Source organism: Anser brachyrhynchus (genome assembly GCF_964034855.1).
Source record: "Anser brachyrhynchus genome assembly, chromosome: 2".
Taxonomy (NCBI): domain Eukaryota; kingdom Metazoa; phylum Chordata; class Aves; order Anseriformes; family Anatidae; genus Anser; species Anser brachyrhynchus.
Window position 1 is genome coordinate 86,509,177 of NC_137695.1, and position 16,458 is coordinate 86,525,634.

At 36.7% G+C, this 16,458-nt stretch overlaps 1 protein-coding gene across 3 annotated transcripts in view; it reads right to left on the reverse strand.

Moving 5' to 3' along the window:
- ADCY2 (adenylate cyclase 2) overlaps window positions 1-16,458 on the reverse strand; it is a 211,923-nt gene that overhangs the window by 68,547 nt on the left and 126,918 nt on the right. For all 3 annotated transcript variants that reach the window (XM_080578375.1, XM_080578374.1, XM_080578376.1), the window contains 7 exons: window positions 11,927-12,075; window positions 10,824-10,935; window positions 9,702-9,829; window positions 3,591-3,749; window positions 3,104-3,236; window positions 2,599-2,775; window positions 1,191-1,234 (listed from right to left, as the gene is read on the reverse strand). In XM_080578375.1, the coding sequence (XP_080434501.1) occupies window positions 1,191-1,234; window positions 2,599-2,775; window positions 3,104-3,236; window positions 3,591-3,749; window positions 9,702-9,829; window positions 10,824-10,935; window positions 11,927-12,075 (902 nt within the window). The remainder of the gene's footprint in view (window positions 1-1,190; window positions 1,235-2,598; window positions 2,776-3,103; window positions 3,237-3,590; window positions 3,750-9,701; window positions 9,830-10,823; window positions 10,936-11,926; window positions 12,076-16,458) is intronic.

Genomic DNA, 16,458 nt, shown 5'->3' on the forward strand with positions numbered 1-16,458 from the left:
TGGACAGAAGACTCCAGTAATTGTTTCTAGAAACTCCTTCCAACAACATGCTATCAAGACACATGGTAACATTTGTACCTTTTGGATCTGTTTTGGAGTGAAATACACGTTTTACGACAAGGCTGACTCAAGTTCTTTTGAGATACTGTCCAAACATAAATGCTGGGTGTTAAAGCCAGAGACTGTGTTTATTAATATCATGCATATTCGGTCAAAATTTCTGGAATTTAGAAATATTTCATGTAATTGCATATCTCCCCAGTAACCTGTGTTTTGTCTAGGAGACATTTGCCAAGCAGAGAGATGTGGAAGGGATAGACAGAATGACTTGTCTGCATAACCAAAGACAATAAAAATACCAACTTTTAATGGTTATCTCAAACTACTGTATGGTATTTGTGATGTTTCTTATAATTCTGAGGGAAAGACATTATCAGGTCATTAAAATAAAATTGAACCATTTCACATTCCTGACAGTGCTAGGCTTGTTTTTTAAACAGCAGTCATTCTTCATTTAGAGATTGTGAGTATTTTTAGCGAAAGAGATCAGTTCAGCCCTGTGTCCTTTATTCATTATCTTGCCCTAGTCATTGAAATAACAAAAAGGAAAATAAAAACTTAGACGTAATTTCCAAACATTTTGTGTAGCAGGAGCACTATAGGATGACCAGAAAATACTTTTTAAATGTTTACTACTGCAAACACACTACAGACTTTAAAACAATCAAGTACAATGCAAATACAAAGCAATTAACAAAATTTACAAAATGTGCCTTTTAGTACATATCTTACATGTTGTAACACAAATTATTAGAAGCCCTTTCCAGCTTCTGTTTTCTTCCCCCATCTATGTCTCCTCTCTGAATTTTCCTGTACACAATTTTCTCCACACTGGAAGAGTAATTGTGTTGTTAGGAGAAATAAACAGTAGGCCACTGACATACTTATACTAATTCAGAATAATGCTATTTGTTAGCAAGAAGTGTATTCATAATTCTTAAGTAAAATATCTGCAAAACCCGTTTCCATAGCCCTTCTATAGCTAAGAGACATGAGCGGAAAAAAATAGTTTGGATGAGAAATGGCCCTCTATCTTTGAACGTATGCCTTATACCTCTATGAATGCATATGGATATATATATATATATGTATATGGAAATTATATAAGTGATTTTTTAAAATGAATTTACCTTTCTCTGCAACGCTGAAAATGATACTGCCCCATGGGAACATCCTGGAAGAAAAAAAAAAAAGTAGAAAATACCGATTAACCATACTATAAAACACTTTGACAACATAACTAATGCGAATTCACTTTAAAAATAGTGTTGAAAACAGGGTCAAGTAAGGACAAAAGTTTCCAATACAAAAAGTTCTGGCATTAGATTAAAACTCTCTAAAAGAAACATCTAGCCAAAGGTGAAGATGGAGTGATCTGGAAACAAACTGACCTATAGTAATAAACAATAAATTACTAATACAACCACCTGAATCCCAAAATGTTTTTCTTTACTAAAAGTTACTGCTTCAAAGTCACCACTGTTGTAATATAGCCCAAACTCCTGCCAGCTTCAGCAAAAAAAAAACAGTGTTATGTGTTTTTGAACAAACAGACCTGAGTAGCCAAATACAGGCAATGGCCATTATTATTATTGATGAACAACAACAGCCATCACAACACCACATTTATTTTGTGATTAATAGTGATGGCTGAGTACTTTCAGTAATGAACATTTCACAATCCACATCGTGATGCACTGCATTTATTGAACAAGATGGGTTAGGTGGCTCAGTCCTATGTTCTCATATAAAATGGAAACAGAAGTTAAAGCCAATGTTGAAAATAATTAGAATTATCTTTACATTTGCACTTTTTAGAAGTAGAATATAATGCAACGTGCAAGCTACAGACTGACTGCATCATACTGACAGCAGTAAGATAGTGTTAACAAAATTAAAAAGAAACTTTTCCATTCAATGTAAGAGATGTAACATCGCACTATAGCACTGTGAAACTCAGGCCATTAGCTATAGCTTATGATTGGTTAGTGCACCTTCAAAAGGTCAGTGTTACAGTGAGTACGCATTTAGTTTCCAGAGAAGTCTTCTTATAAAGTTTACTCCAGATACCACAGGTATATTCTGACTTCATAGTGTTTGCTCCAGGTTTGGCCATGTTCCAAACGTAGTATGTGGCTTAATAGCCATTAAATCTCAGGAAATGTCTCTGCATCAATGGCATCTCTTCCCAAAGGTGTTGTACTCTAGCTTTATGTTCAAAATGGATTTTCACAAGGTGACCAGCAGCCGCTCTATATACTGTGACTGGCACAAGCTTACAGGGCATAACTGTGTACTTTAGTAAGTATGCTTGATTCCTTGTGATTCAGAGATGCTCTAATAGCAAGTTATGGTTCCTTAGAGTCCAATCCAAAACTCACAAGCCAATGGAAAAACTCCCAGCAGCATTATAGGGCTTTTGCCCAGTACAAATGCACGAATCTTGCTCTATCAGAAATAACCAGGTATTTAGCAGTGAGCACCTTTTTACTTTCAAATATTGCTAAATTGTATGAAATGACATAAGTAGGCCCCTACTGTTGTGCTAATCTTGCCGTTTTCAGTGGTCATGCTGTCCCTGTGGTGCAAGTGTGCAAATGGCTTGGCTGCTCCCCAAGATTCCAGGTACCGGGTCATGCGGACAGAAGCTCTCATTTTGGCTCCATCAAGAGTATGTCGTGGTCTAATGTGGTGCTGAGGACTTCGCTTCTCTCCCTGGTTGACAGAGAAGAAAAGGTGATATCACACTTGGTGTTCATTACCTTTTAAAGCACTAATGCATCATCTGCTACCACTTACCTGCACACTTTAGAACTTAAAAATGGAGACATTCTAAAAACCCGCAACTCTTAATTAGATTTCTGGGAAACATCAGAGACATTTCTGAAGAGTGGGAAAAAATTGCAATGAAAACTTTATATATTTGGAGGAATTAGTAATAGCTTTGATCAATATATTATAGTACTGAATTATTCAATGAAAGAGATTAGTGGTCCTGCTCAAAAATAACTACAATTGACCACAAAGTAGAAGTACTACTAACCTTAGGATTGATTACAAAGTAAGTCTTAACATTGTGCTCTTTCAGATATGGGTCCCTCACATCACCATCCCCATCTTCCACTTTGTATGCTCCATTCAGATGTGCCAAGGTGACTGAAGTGATGTGAACGCGGCTGAAATTATATTTTAAAAGAATGACAGAATCACAAATACTGATCAAAAGTATAATTGGAACCTGATCAACTTTTTTTTTTTTTTTACTAGCTTTTAGGTATTCTTTTGATGCATACCTTACTTCATTTACAATCTCTAATCTCATTTTCAGAAGTTCTAATGGGCATAAATCTATTCTGTCCACAAAAATACATTTTAAATCACAGGAAATGCTGTGTGCACATTTTTTTTTTTTTTAAGACAGAAAGCACGAAGAATTATTTGAGGCTTCTTCATGAGGTTTGACGACCAAAGACATGGTACCTATACATTTCTCCACAGAACAAAAGTCCATGTGTACAAAGGCCTCTTACCCTGGGACTCCTCCAGCTTCCATGTGATTTGCCAGAGTGACATCATGCGACCACACGTCATACTGCCACTTCTGTAGCCCAATAACTCCGCAGAGGACGTTCCCAGAGTGCACTCCCACACGCATATTAATATCAACCCCAGTTGCATCTCTTACTTTCCTGTAGTTGAGGAGAAAACCTGTGTTAATAACAGGGCCTTTGTATTCTTTTATTTTACCAGTCAAATTTACAGTATCAATGGTGGTACCATTTATTTCTTTTTATATATTACCTTTAATATTATCTGTACTTACAAATATTTGTAAAAAACATTAATTACCAAGTCTGAAGTCCCGTTTACACGCATCTGAAATTATTTGGTAGGACTGACCTATGTTGTGGACAAGTTCAGTCTTACAGTAGAACCTAGGGAATGTTTTTCTAAAGGCAGTTGGAGAGCTGGAACTACCGTTACAATAACTTCTATCTGAAGAGCCTGATATCTAGGGTAGGGACAGGCTTTCTCCCATCTTTCTTCTCTCAGGTACCATCACTTTCATATGCCTGCTTGCAAATGGTTCTGCTTTGAGAAGAAGGATGAAAAATGCAGTACCTCAGGATACTACACAGGCAGTGGCTCATACAGTTTTGGGGACTATGTGCCCCATATTGACAGTGTCATTCAGGCTGTGGAAAACATGGGCTCAACAACCTTCTACATGCTTGGTGAGCACCCCACCCTATAAACTGTTAAGCAAAAGGTTAGAGGCCACCCTTGCTTTGAAATTTCCAGTGACTTGAGACAGAGCAAACGTATCTGTTCACCCCAATCCAAATCTCAGAAAAGACCTACACATAAGATGGATATTAACTGTTCCGGAAGAGAGGTACTTCTGAGTCAAAGGTGGGTGACTAAAGTGACAAACAAACAAACAAAAAAACCCCACATTTTCAGACATGTCATATGGGTACCTAGCTATGTATGTACAGAGTTTTCTAATTAATTCATCTGTCTAGGGACTTACACAGTTCAAAGAAAAAGGAAGATCATATTTCTCTGTAACTTAACTAGATTTATGTATTTAAGACTCAACTCATGCTGACCAAATTATAGCCAATAATAAGGAACATGTACATATATGTATCTTGGGAGAATTCAGTGTATTGATGGAAGCAACAACGATAGAATAAGAAACCCAAATGGCTTCTGCACAGGGGTCAAGTTCATAGTTCTAGCAACATCTTCAGTTTCAATTATGACACTCATCAACTCTGTGCCTTCCAAATACAGAACTAAACTGGCCTATTTCTCTTCTATTTTGAAAGGGACAGGCTTAATTCGATATGGTAAATGCTACTTTGAAGCACTACTTCTCAAGCTCTTTTTCTGGAAAATGAAAATAACAGGAGCATGAAGTGTTCTGCTAAACTGTGTTTTGAAGGTATTAAAAAGAAAAGAGAGCACAAGTTTTTTTAATTCCCTCAGTCTCTATCAAGTTTTATAGATATCTCTGCTCACTTTGCCATTTTACACTGCTCTCCTGTAGCTGACACGCTTGAAAGTGAAGTGCTTGTAAATGACCTTTGTAATCAGTCCACAAATGACAAACACAACTTGGAATGAAATATGATGAAATATAAGCTTAACACTCTTCATAAAAAGTGTTTTACAAAACTGGTCAAAGAGGAAGGGGAACATTTATCCTCTAGGAGTGCTTTTCCAAAGGCTGCCCTGCCATATCCAGCAGAGCAAGTCATAAAATGTTTACCATACGCTCTCAGGAGTTAAGGAGGGGAGCTTTCAAATTGGTACAACAACCTCATCCAATAGTTTATTTCACTTTCAACTCTCCAAAATTGAACTAATTTCACACTAAGAAATTGAAGACAGACTTTGAGAATCTGCAGCAGAGAAATGTCAATTAAAAAGCCTCCAGACAGAGAAGGGGATGGAGTACGGGCTGAAGGAAAAGAGCACATATATTCATGCGCAAAACATATTTTGCCTTGAGAGATAAGCTTTAGCTTTAAAGCACTCAATTTAGGTGGCCAGCTCTCAAATGCATCGTCGGCACCTATTGCTTGGTAAGGTGAGCACTGCACTGCAAGCAGGCTACTGACTATAAGAAACATTGACTGGGTTTGTTCCAAGATAGGACAGAGAAGTAAAGCAATTAATCAACAGTACCATTAACAAGTTTAAATGGAAACAATCAGTAGCCTAGCAAGGCTGAGTTCCTCAAAATGGAGCTACACATCATTAGGAAACATGAATGAATAAAGTTTTTTTTACTTCAGATCATTTGACTTGATATAACTCCTTTTTTTTACCTCAGCCAGAGGTAAGAAAGTTCCTCAGAACTGGAACTGGAACTGCAACTATATTCAGGTGGTAAAATCTATACTGAACTGTTATCTAAACAGCAAACTGTTGTATTTCAGTAGCATGCAATAATGGTTCAGTTTGCACAGAATGATGGAATGTAATAGAAAGTTGTATTTGACAAAAAAGCTATTTTAGATGAGTAACTCCAAAATATATTGAGTGATACACTTCCAACAGCAAGAGTACTACACTTCTAGTTTTAGAGGCCACAGAAGTATTTCAGGAGACGATTCCACACAAACATGCAGCAATCACAAAACAAAATATGGAGTGGATTAATAATCTGTATTTTTTATTCACCTGCAGGCTGCAACACTTGACATAATACTTTGAAAGTATTTCAAAACATGGGGTACTCATTCCTCACTTCTTACAGATCTATAAATAGGATTTGATATTCCCAGGCGCCAGGCCCACACCCATTGTGAATTCTGACTACAGTAATGAAGTTAGATCAGAATGTGCTATACAACTAAAAGATAATTTTCTAGACTATAAACTTGTTCTTACCAAGGTGGACCTCAACATCCAGTATTAGCAATGAACATGGATATTAACAACCTGGGCAGAACTTCATTTCAAAAATTATGAAGTCATGAATTGTGACAAACTGAAAGATTGTGAGCTCAAGCAAAGCCTTGCTTTGTGATGTGCAAAATTATACTTCTAGATCTTTGGGAAGGGCAATTTAGGGCTTGAGCGTTGTGTTGTTTTTCTTTTTGCCTCTAACCTTGCATTTTTTTCTCCAAAGTAAAAAACAAAACAAAACAAAACAAAACAACAGGCTGACCAGAAACTCTGTGTGAATGCTTTTAGCTCACATCTATCATACAGCACCTAGATCTTTTGAAATGTAAACCAGAAAGCTCTCATTTTCACTGAAAGCCTGGGATAATAAAAGATGTGGTTAAAAACTAAAACAAACAAAAAACAAACAAACTGGGGCATCAGAACTTATGGACAGGCTCTCTTTTACCTACTGCTCCACCACTGAAGTGATGTCAACTTCAATTTCTGATTTGCTAGAGAAGCAATTAATTTAATTATAATAATGCTGTTCTTTACAGCTAAAAAAAAAAAAAAAGAGAGAGAGAGAAAGCATCCAGTGAAAACAACTGAGAGAACACCTCAATCTGTAGATTTAATGCTAGCCAAGTAGAAGTACTCAAAGTACCATAAAAAATAGATTCCTTTGGACACAGTGTAAGGTACAACCATATCTAAATGAAGAAAAATAATTTTAGAAAATGCAGCAACCTGTTATCTTTTTCCTGTACTGTGGTCATTTTTACAAAACATTCCTAAAGAAAGGAGATCAAAATAATAGTTTAAACAAAATACCACACCTTTTCAGTGAATACCTAAAGGGAAAAGAACCAAATTTCCGTTAATAACATACCCAGTACAGTAATTCCTCTGGATCAAATCACAAGGCCAGACAACTGAAATGAACCAAGTCCTCTTGTGACTATAAATATCCACATATGAGGGTAGTACTTACGGATCTGAGGAATCATTTTTATATGTCCATTTAGTTAATCACTGAGACAATCTTGATCAATGCAACTTTACCATTTCATCATGAAGTACATACCATACATACACCTCACAAGTTTTAAAAACAAAGTCCAAACGTTTCAAAAAAACAAATTATAAGGTGACTACCAAATACCCAGACCTCCACATGATATATATTTTTGCAAAGTGAAGGTCACCTAGATATACTGTAATTTTAATCAAAGGCAACCACTTTCCTACAGAAAAGATATTTTTGTCAGTAATGATACCTGTTACAAGCAACCATTTACAATATTTTAAATCCCAAAAGATAAGAGATTCAGGTATGAATTATAGACAGTGAATGATCTGACTTTAGAAAACAAAACAAAACAAAAACACAGAGGAGTAAGATTTTTTATTGTCCTTTCCTATTTTTTTTTCTAAATAAGAAAACAGAATCAAACCCTTGCTTAACAAATAATCTATAATATATGTATCTGAAGTTTCTGAATTGGTAGGTTTAGGACCCTTCAGTATGATGTGCAGTCATCCAAATAAGGTGTAAGTACCTTCATGCTGAAATATGTCCAGCTTCAGTGGCAGAACTCATCAAAGGCAAGTAGCTTACATGAGAATTATTTCTACGCTGCACTGAGAGTTCAGATAGCAGTCCGGTGAGGAGAGATGAAGGGAAGTAAAGCTGTCCTTTTGCATGACTTCTTTGAAGTCCCATCATCTTCAAAACTGCTACAGTTCCCTAAAATCTGTTCCCAATCTACTCCTCAGTAAAAAGCTAGAGGATTCCTCAAGTATGTCTTAAGCTGTATCCTCAGATGACTTACAGAGCTGACCCATCAGCTATAACCATTTTTCTTTTTCTACTTTCACAATCACACCAAGCCTCCTGTAATTACTTGAATTACTTGAAATACGTTGCAACTGCTATTTCAAAAGCAATCACATTATCATTCTCACATACCTTGTTCTGTTTTATGCTTCGAAGACAGAACAAGCACAATGATTATGGGAAAGAAATAAGGGACAAATATAGGAATCCACAAACCCAAAATGTTATTGAAAAGCAAGGAATTCTAAATGGTGCCTTAATGCCCAACTGAAAGAACTTTTACAGAAATTCTTTGCCTAAAAGAATTAATTACAGAAAAGTTGAAACTAAATCTAAACCTAGGTCTAATACGCACATCTTATTGCTTATGTAACAAAATGGAAAGTAGGCCTCTCAACCCAAGGTTTGGCAAGCTGTTAGACATCCTCAGTATGCGTGTTCAGCATCACTCTGCAGGCTAAGGGCTTGAGGCATTTTAGCAACATTTCCTCTGTGGAAGAGCAACCACTCCTGACCATCACAATTCGAAACTCAGTAGAAACCAGGAGCTCTGGCCTCTCACAGAGCCATTTGGCTAACAGGTGGGCGTCAGTATCATAACTTTACAAAAAGCAGAGCTTCCCTAGTAAGTGATGTCTATTGGTACATTTACCACCTCGTTATCACAGAATCACAGAACATATCATAGAATCACAGAATGGCTTGGGTTGGAAGGGACCTTAGAGATCATCTAACTCCAACCTCCCTGCCGTAGGCAGGGATGCCACCCACTAGATGAGGCTGGCCAAGGCCCCAGAGACCTCCAGAGATTGTCCAGTCCAACTCCCACTTAAAACAGGGCTACTTAGAGCATGTTGCTCAGGGCTGTACCAACTGGGTTTCACTTATTTTTCCAAGGAAGAAGACTCAACAACGTCTCCAGGAAACCTGTGCCAGTGGTCAGCCGCCTGCACAATGAAGAAGAGTTTCCAGATATTCAGAGGGAGCCTCCTATGCTTCAGTTTGTGCCCACTGGCACTCGTCCTGGTACTGGGTGCCACTGAAAAGAGCCTGGCTCCATTTCCTTCATATACTCTCTCTTCAGGTATTTACCTACATTGATACGTTCCTCCTGAGCCTTCTCTTTCTTCTCCAGTCTGAACAGTCCAAGCTCTCTCAGCCTGTTCTCATATGAGTGATGCTCCAGCCCCTTAATCATCTTTGTGGTGTAGTGACAGGATAGCCTGGCATAACCCAGCACCTTAAATCATTTCTTTTTTGAGGCTGAGCCAGACCTTGTAATGAAATGCACCAACTACAGCTGGTCTGAATGTTTCAAACAGCAGCACAGCTACAAGTAGAAAAGAGACAGAATTTATCTTGTTGAATATTGTTCATTTAATAAAACCTCAACACTTACTTAATAGCTTCACACATGTCCAATCCCATTTTCACACAATTCTTGGCATGATTTTGAAGAGATATAGGTAGTCCAGAAACACAGTAATAGCAGTCACCTAGGATTTTAATTCTCATACATTCATTTTCCTAGAGGAAAAAGCAAAGTCAGATGATCACTTTCAGCTTGAATTACATAAAGTGAGGGTTACTGTTAAAAGGACTGACTTAAGTGATATTTTCAAAATCATTCTGCTTAAGCCTGTTTTGGCAGAGAAAGACTTGGCGTTGCTAAAAAAGAAGCACTGCCAGATAGTTCTGTAAGGGATGATTCCTCCATCTGTTACGGCACTTAATGGACAAAAACAGAAAGTAAGTTCACTCCAAAATCTTTATCACACCTTGGTTTAAAGAACTAAGGTGCAATACCATGTATTCAATCTAAATAAACAGTCTTCTTATTTGACATACATAGTCAAAAGATCTAGCATTCCACGTTTACATCTCTGAAGACATATTATGAAGTACTTCCTGAAACTATCAATAAAAATCTTATTTTTATCTTTTACACTCTAAGACAACATAAAAAATATTATTTTTTTAAAGCAATGCCAGACAACAGTTTTTGAATTAATAAAAATCACAGAAAATTGTTGTCTGCCTTAGCACAGCAAACAAACACAGGATAAAGTTTGATGTAAAGTTTATATTTGAATCTTTTATTGAGTAATCAAGAGTCTGTGGTCAGTAATTAAAATTAATTTGATCAACACTGCCTCCCTTGTTGTCCCGTCTCTTATATGGTTTTCCAGAGAAACAGTTCTGGAATGTTTCTGAGTTTCTTAATCCTTACTGTTGTCAAAAAGCTATTGAGATCCATTCCATTAAGATTTATAAGAACTTATCCATAAGAGCTGTTTATATTGGTCCTATCAGAGAGAGCTATCGTGGCTTTCACAGATTGCTTCACTGGCAGAAACACACTGTCACTAGAGCCAGATTTTTTCTTCATGTGGTTCAAGACTAATCTTCCTGCCAAAGCCTAAGAAATGCTTCTTCCTGAAGGAAGAGTTCCCAAGATGAACAAGCATTTCAAGGTGATGTAGGTATTTAAATTAACAGTAGCAGACCAGTAAAAACCCACCTTTGCAATCTGATCAAACTTGCCAAACAGCTCATTGAGCATGTGCACCAATTCCCCAGGCGAGCAGTCACTGGCCAGGCGAGTGAATCCCACAATATCAGCATACAAGATGCTACAACAGAAACGAAGAGAAACTTCATCTTAGTGTCCTTCCCCAGAACTTGGATATGTGATTCAACAGCAAAACCTGAATGTAGGCATTCAGGATTTGGCATTACCATGCCCACAGTCAAAATGGCCACTGCTACATGTGGAGCAATAAATACACCTGTATTTATAGGTAAACCTACATTTACCTTTATAGGCATTGTAGGTTATATATATTTTCCTTTATAGCTACTACCTTCATAGGCACACCTATATTTGTAGGTATTTATAGGTGCTCTATACATATGTGTTATGTTGTATTCAAAAAATAGAAGCCTTTTTCCTACTCACAAATTGATGGAATAATAATGGAAATTATTTCAATAAACTTATTTGTTATCAGAAATTGTTTAACAACTTTTTGTCACTGTAGATTTTTTTTTGATCAAGATTTATCAATCAATAATTTGCATCATGAAAGTCTTTGTTCAGTTGTTACTCAGACAATTAAATTAAAACTCAATTGTTAAGATAATTCCAACCATATACCATGTTTCTATCCACCAAGAAAAATTAACCAATTCATAAAATTAGACTAAGGTAAAAGTGTTTGTGCTTACAACTGAAGATGAACTTCCTCTAATGTCCCGCAATACTTAATTTAAATATATAGTAGCTTCTACTGACATTACTTAAAATCTGACAAATTGCTCTTGTTAAGAAAACTACAAATTCATAATAATATAACTAAGAAATTACAATTTCTACTATTATACACAAAAGCAAAAACAATCTAAACAACATTGTTCTAAACAAACCCCTTTGTATTACCACCTTTGTTGCTATTCTGGAACATGGAGTTGTCAGCATTTGATCAAATTAATATATGTTGGATACTGAGCATTAAGTTGTTGAAAAACATACTAAAACACTTATGTTTGTAATTCCACTCATTACTTTCATTGGTTTGTTTTTGTTTTTTAATATCGTTCATAAGTTTCATTACGGTACAATACCTTACATTGGTGTGCCTTTTGACATACAAGTTGTGGAAGTTGTTTGTGTTTTCCAGCTGGCCTGCCTTGGGACCTTGCAACCTCTGAATGATCTCTGCTTTCATTTCCATGGCAATGTGAGCAGGCAGTAAAGAAAGTAGAAGACGCTCCTAAAATTTAAAATGATATGTCCATAATTTCTTCAAGGAGAATAAAATCAGCATGATAGCAATATTGTGCAAGGCATACTTTGTGAAGATGCTACAACAGTTTGATGAGGCTTGCAATCACGCATTTGCCTGGTACGGACTCCAAAATTAATCAGTTCCTTGAAGAACTTGACTGATATTCACACATTTCCAAGTATTATCTAAGTAATATTTTTTCAGATGTATTTTAAATGCTTACACGTAGTTTTAGCAGGTTTAAGACTGAAAAGGAAAAGATAAACTCAGAATACAGAAAATGTTGGTCTTTTGCAGAATTCATTATTTTAATACATATTCTGCCCTTACTTTAATTTGGCATTTGCCAAACCTAAGTTTTCAGAAAACATTCTAAAACAACAAGGAAATTGGCTACATGCAAAAACAAAACAAAATCCATTTTTCCGTATCTTTTCTTGGTATTATACTTACGGTCTTCTCCTTGAGAAACTCCATTACCTCGGTACATTTTAATTTTGCCCATATTACCTGTGACAGCTTTTCATTGATTACCTACTTAACTGGTAAATAGAACTAACGAGAATAGCTAGAACTCTGAAAAAAAAAAAATACCTTCTACATTGATCATACCTCACCTCAAAACTGAACTTTCCATGGAAATTTCCTATTTTCTGGTAGAGCAGTGGGGAGAATCTAAGTCTGGTTAAGCGTGAAAAACAGACCCTGAACCAATGTGGAAGGAGAAGTCAGCTCTGAAAGCCCATGACAGATTCAGAGAGAGAAAAAGCTGTACCAGAAAAGATGACAACCTCTAAAATTTGTGATTTCTGCGTTATTCACAGTGATGCATTCTCTTTGGTTCATGATATGTAGTTTTGCATTGTTTGCAGTCCTATTCATGAGAGTACCAGCAGTGTAACCACTAGTGCAAAGCTCTGCCTGGGATAATTAATCCTATTCAGATCTAATGGTCTTGAGCAGATCATGGCATTAACAGTGCTGTAAACTCTCTGATATGTACAGCTTGCTTGGCTATCTATCTCATTAACAAGTAATGAAGACTCGCTGTTCCCCAAAGCATTTGTGTACCTCTGAGCACAGCATTAGCATGCAGAAGACCTCTGAATCCGGTCCTGCATACACTGTGTAAAAAACCCTCCTATTTCAATGAATCAAGACAGAATCTTGCTTTGTTGTTAAGTAGTATTGAACCAATCCCCCCCCTCTTTTTTTTTTTTTAACTTTGTTGAAATCTAGAAGTAATCCTGATTCACGTGTGTATGGGCTGCTCTTTATTTTGCATACTAAATCATGTCACAAAAACAGTAAGACGAGTCATAAAGTCTGACTAAATGAATGAAGAATGAAATAAAAGGCATACTGTTTTCCTACTGCTATGATCTCAGATTGACACGTTGTAACTAGGAAGAATATCTACAATTGACTTTTTATCAAAATGTTAATGTTCACTTATTTCTTGAACTGAAAGATTTATTTATTATGGTTAGGCAGTTAGGCAGGTACACATCCAAGAGGTCAATGTATTTTCATTTTTAATATAGCCTGGTGGAGTTTTTTTTTTACTAGCTTATAAAGAATGCTTCCAAAACTAATCATTTTTTTCCCCATAATGAAAGCCTACTCTTGCAAGTTGCTGTTTATCAAACAGAAAGCGACTGTGCATTTTGTGACTTATGGTACAGGTCAGCACTTGTTAATAAGTATCACTAAACAGGTAACAAAGAGGTGATCTGTCCTAGCTCCAATTTTACTTCACTGTGCTCTGTGCACTGTTGTGACCTGGCCAGTAAATGCAGACTAGATCACTACCTTCCCATGACTCTTATGATTCCAGAAACATGGTGAGGCAGACACTCCAAGTCCAGGTTACTCCTAATGCCTTGAAAACCTCAGAGAGGCAGGAAAAAAGTCAAAGAGAAGAGCAACAAAAGTTTTTTAAGAAAGCAATAGAAAAAGGTTTTGTAGGAAGCAGAGTAAAGCCAACTATGAGCTGAAGAAACCTCCTCAAGAACGTCTTCCACTGAAATCTTACCGACATGACCTTATAGCTAGTACATGTGATTCACTCATGCAAGGCTATGCCCCCACTATCAGTGTTCTCTAGGGCTATGTTTTCCCCTCACCACTCAAATCACTTGTAGCCGGGACCTTTAAGTCCTATCGTTAAAAGACCAAGAGCACAATGGATACAGAATTTAGTATTTTAATACCTGTCATCATCGTAGGGTTAAGCACTACATTCTTCTCTGGACATATCCACCTGGCTGTCTCTAGATGGCTAGCAACTAGTCAAGCTCCCTAGATTCTTTAACTGAGGATTTTCAGTGGTATCTGTCAAGCTGAGTCCCAAATTCTCATGTGCAAGTTGACTTCCTTGTCAGAATTTTACCTGACTTGCACAGATGATTTTGCCAGTCATTCCCAGCTACATATCACTTGCCGAAAGCCTGGTAAACTTTAGGTGCTTGTTTAGCTTGAATTGGCATGTCTGTTGAAGCTCACAGAGCTGCATCAACTTTTATAAGGTAGCATTTGCAGCATTTTGCACAATGGAGGTTGTGCTGCTGTTATGCTATAAACAAGCAAAATACCCTCAAATACTTGGAATGGAACATTTTCTTCAGTGCTTATTTCTCAAAGTAAACTCTTCTTGACCCAGGGCAATAGTGCATTATTTGCTTGTTCCTGTTTGTTATGTAAACTACTAATTCTGATTCACTCATTTGTACAAGACTGCATGGCTAATATCAACTCTCCTTTTCACCTATGGATATGTAACTTTTAAGAATTTGCAGTTTTAAAGGTCAAAAAGAAAACAGTCCTCCATCTACTTGGATCTCTTGAATAATATAAACACCAAAAATGTCATCATGGAGAAAAAGAGTTGTTCTGATAGGGTTCACTACATTAAAATCAGTTTAGCACCTTACTCTCAGTGGAGAGGAACCAACCTTTAAGCAGTTCACAGAATCTAATACTACATTCCTGCAGGGGGCAATTCTCTCTCTCTTTCTCTGTTGTCTATGGAGGGAACCACAGGTACAAATTTTGGTCCTACTGGAAGAAACGTTCATCTTTGCTGTTGACCCTTTGATTTTGAAGAAGGCTGCAGAAAAACTATGTATATGTAGATCAACGAAGTGAAATAGGGACATTTTTGTCCCTGTAGCCCCATACAAGGGTATTTTTTGTACCAGAGTGTCATTTAGGACACTGAATACAGAATTTTACTTTTCGGGTTTTGTTTTCAGATTGCTGTGGCATACATCTAACCATGTATTTAGCAAACTTGACAAACCAGGTCAATAAGTCAGCAGTGAAAGCTCTAGAAGCAATCAGCCTATATGACACTTCAGCTTCACAATGAAGTTTACAAGTAAACAAGGATAAATTATTTTTTTTCATCTGCCTTTGAAAGGTATGAAGAAATAATCTATTAAAAAAAAGGAATCACGCGATTCATGATCACACAGTGATGAATCAGCCATCTGGCTCACAAAGCCAGAGATCAACAGGGTACTTGTTTGGCAAATTATGGTACTGTTTTCCAATTCCTGTGTATATTCTCTTAAATACACCTACTAGGATAAACAGCTGTAACTTGGTTTTGATTAAAGTTGACTTGACTCCTAACTGGGAAGAAGAGATCATTTTTAACAACCAGGTGATATTATCCCCTTAAATTTACTCAGTTAGTAACCTCCACCACCATTATTACCCTTGCACTGAGACTAATAAATTGAGTTTTATTCATACAAAACAAGGAAGGGTATATAATCTTGATTACAGAGGCATTAACAGATGTAGAATTTATCAATTCCTTAGCTGTCTGTTCTACTGCTTGAAAATGTGTTCTATATTTCTTATTTCTAAATCTTGGTCCTGTTACACCTTTCTTAGCTCAAGAAAGAATGGTGTGCTCAAAAAGTGCACACCATTTTTCTTGTAAAGAATTTAAACACTGATCAGATAACTCTATTTCCTTTTTCATCAGGCATACAAACTTAGCTTCATAAATCTCCTGCCACTACATACTTTCTACAGTCTCTTCTCTATACCCTATACAACCTTCAAACATTTCTGAAAGCTGATTTGACACAAGTCTTGACGTTACATTCCAGTACACAGACATTCATGCACATACTCTCTTGCCCTATTCCCCTCAATATGTCCACGACTTACACTGCACAGCTCTCCACTGTAACACTGCTAGAGTTCCTTGCCTGCTATGGCTGCAAAATATTTTTCAAAATTGCAGCTTTCCAAATTTCTAGCTAAGACACATATTCATTGTTTTTAGAATGATGACTTTCCAGACGCAGGACAAAGGTGCATCTTGACTTGATGAATACAGTTTCTGAAGTA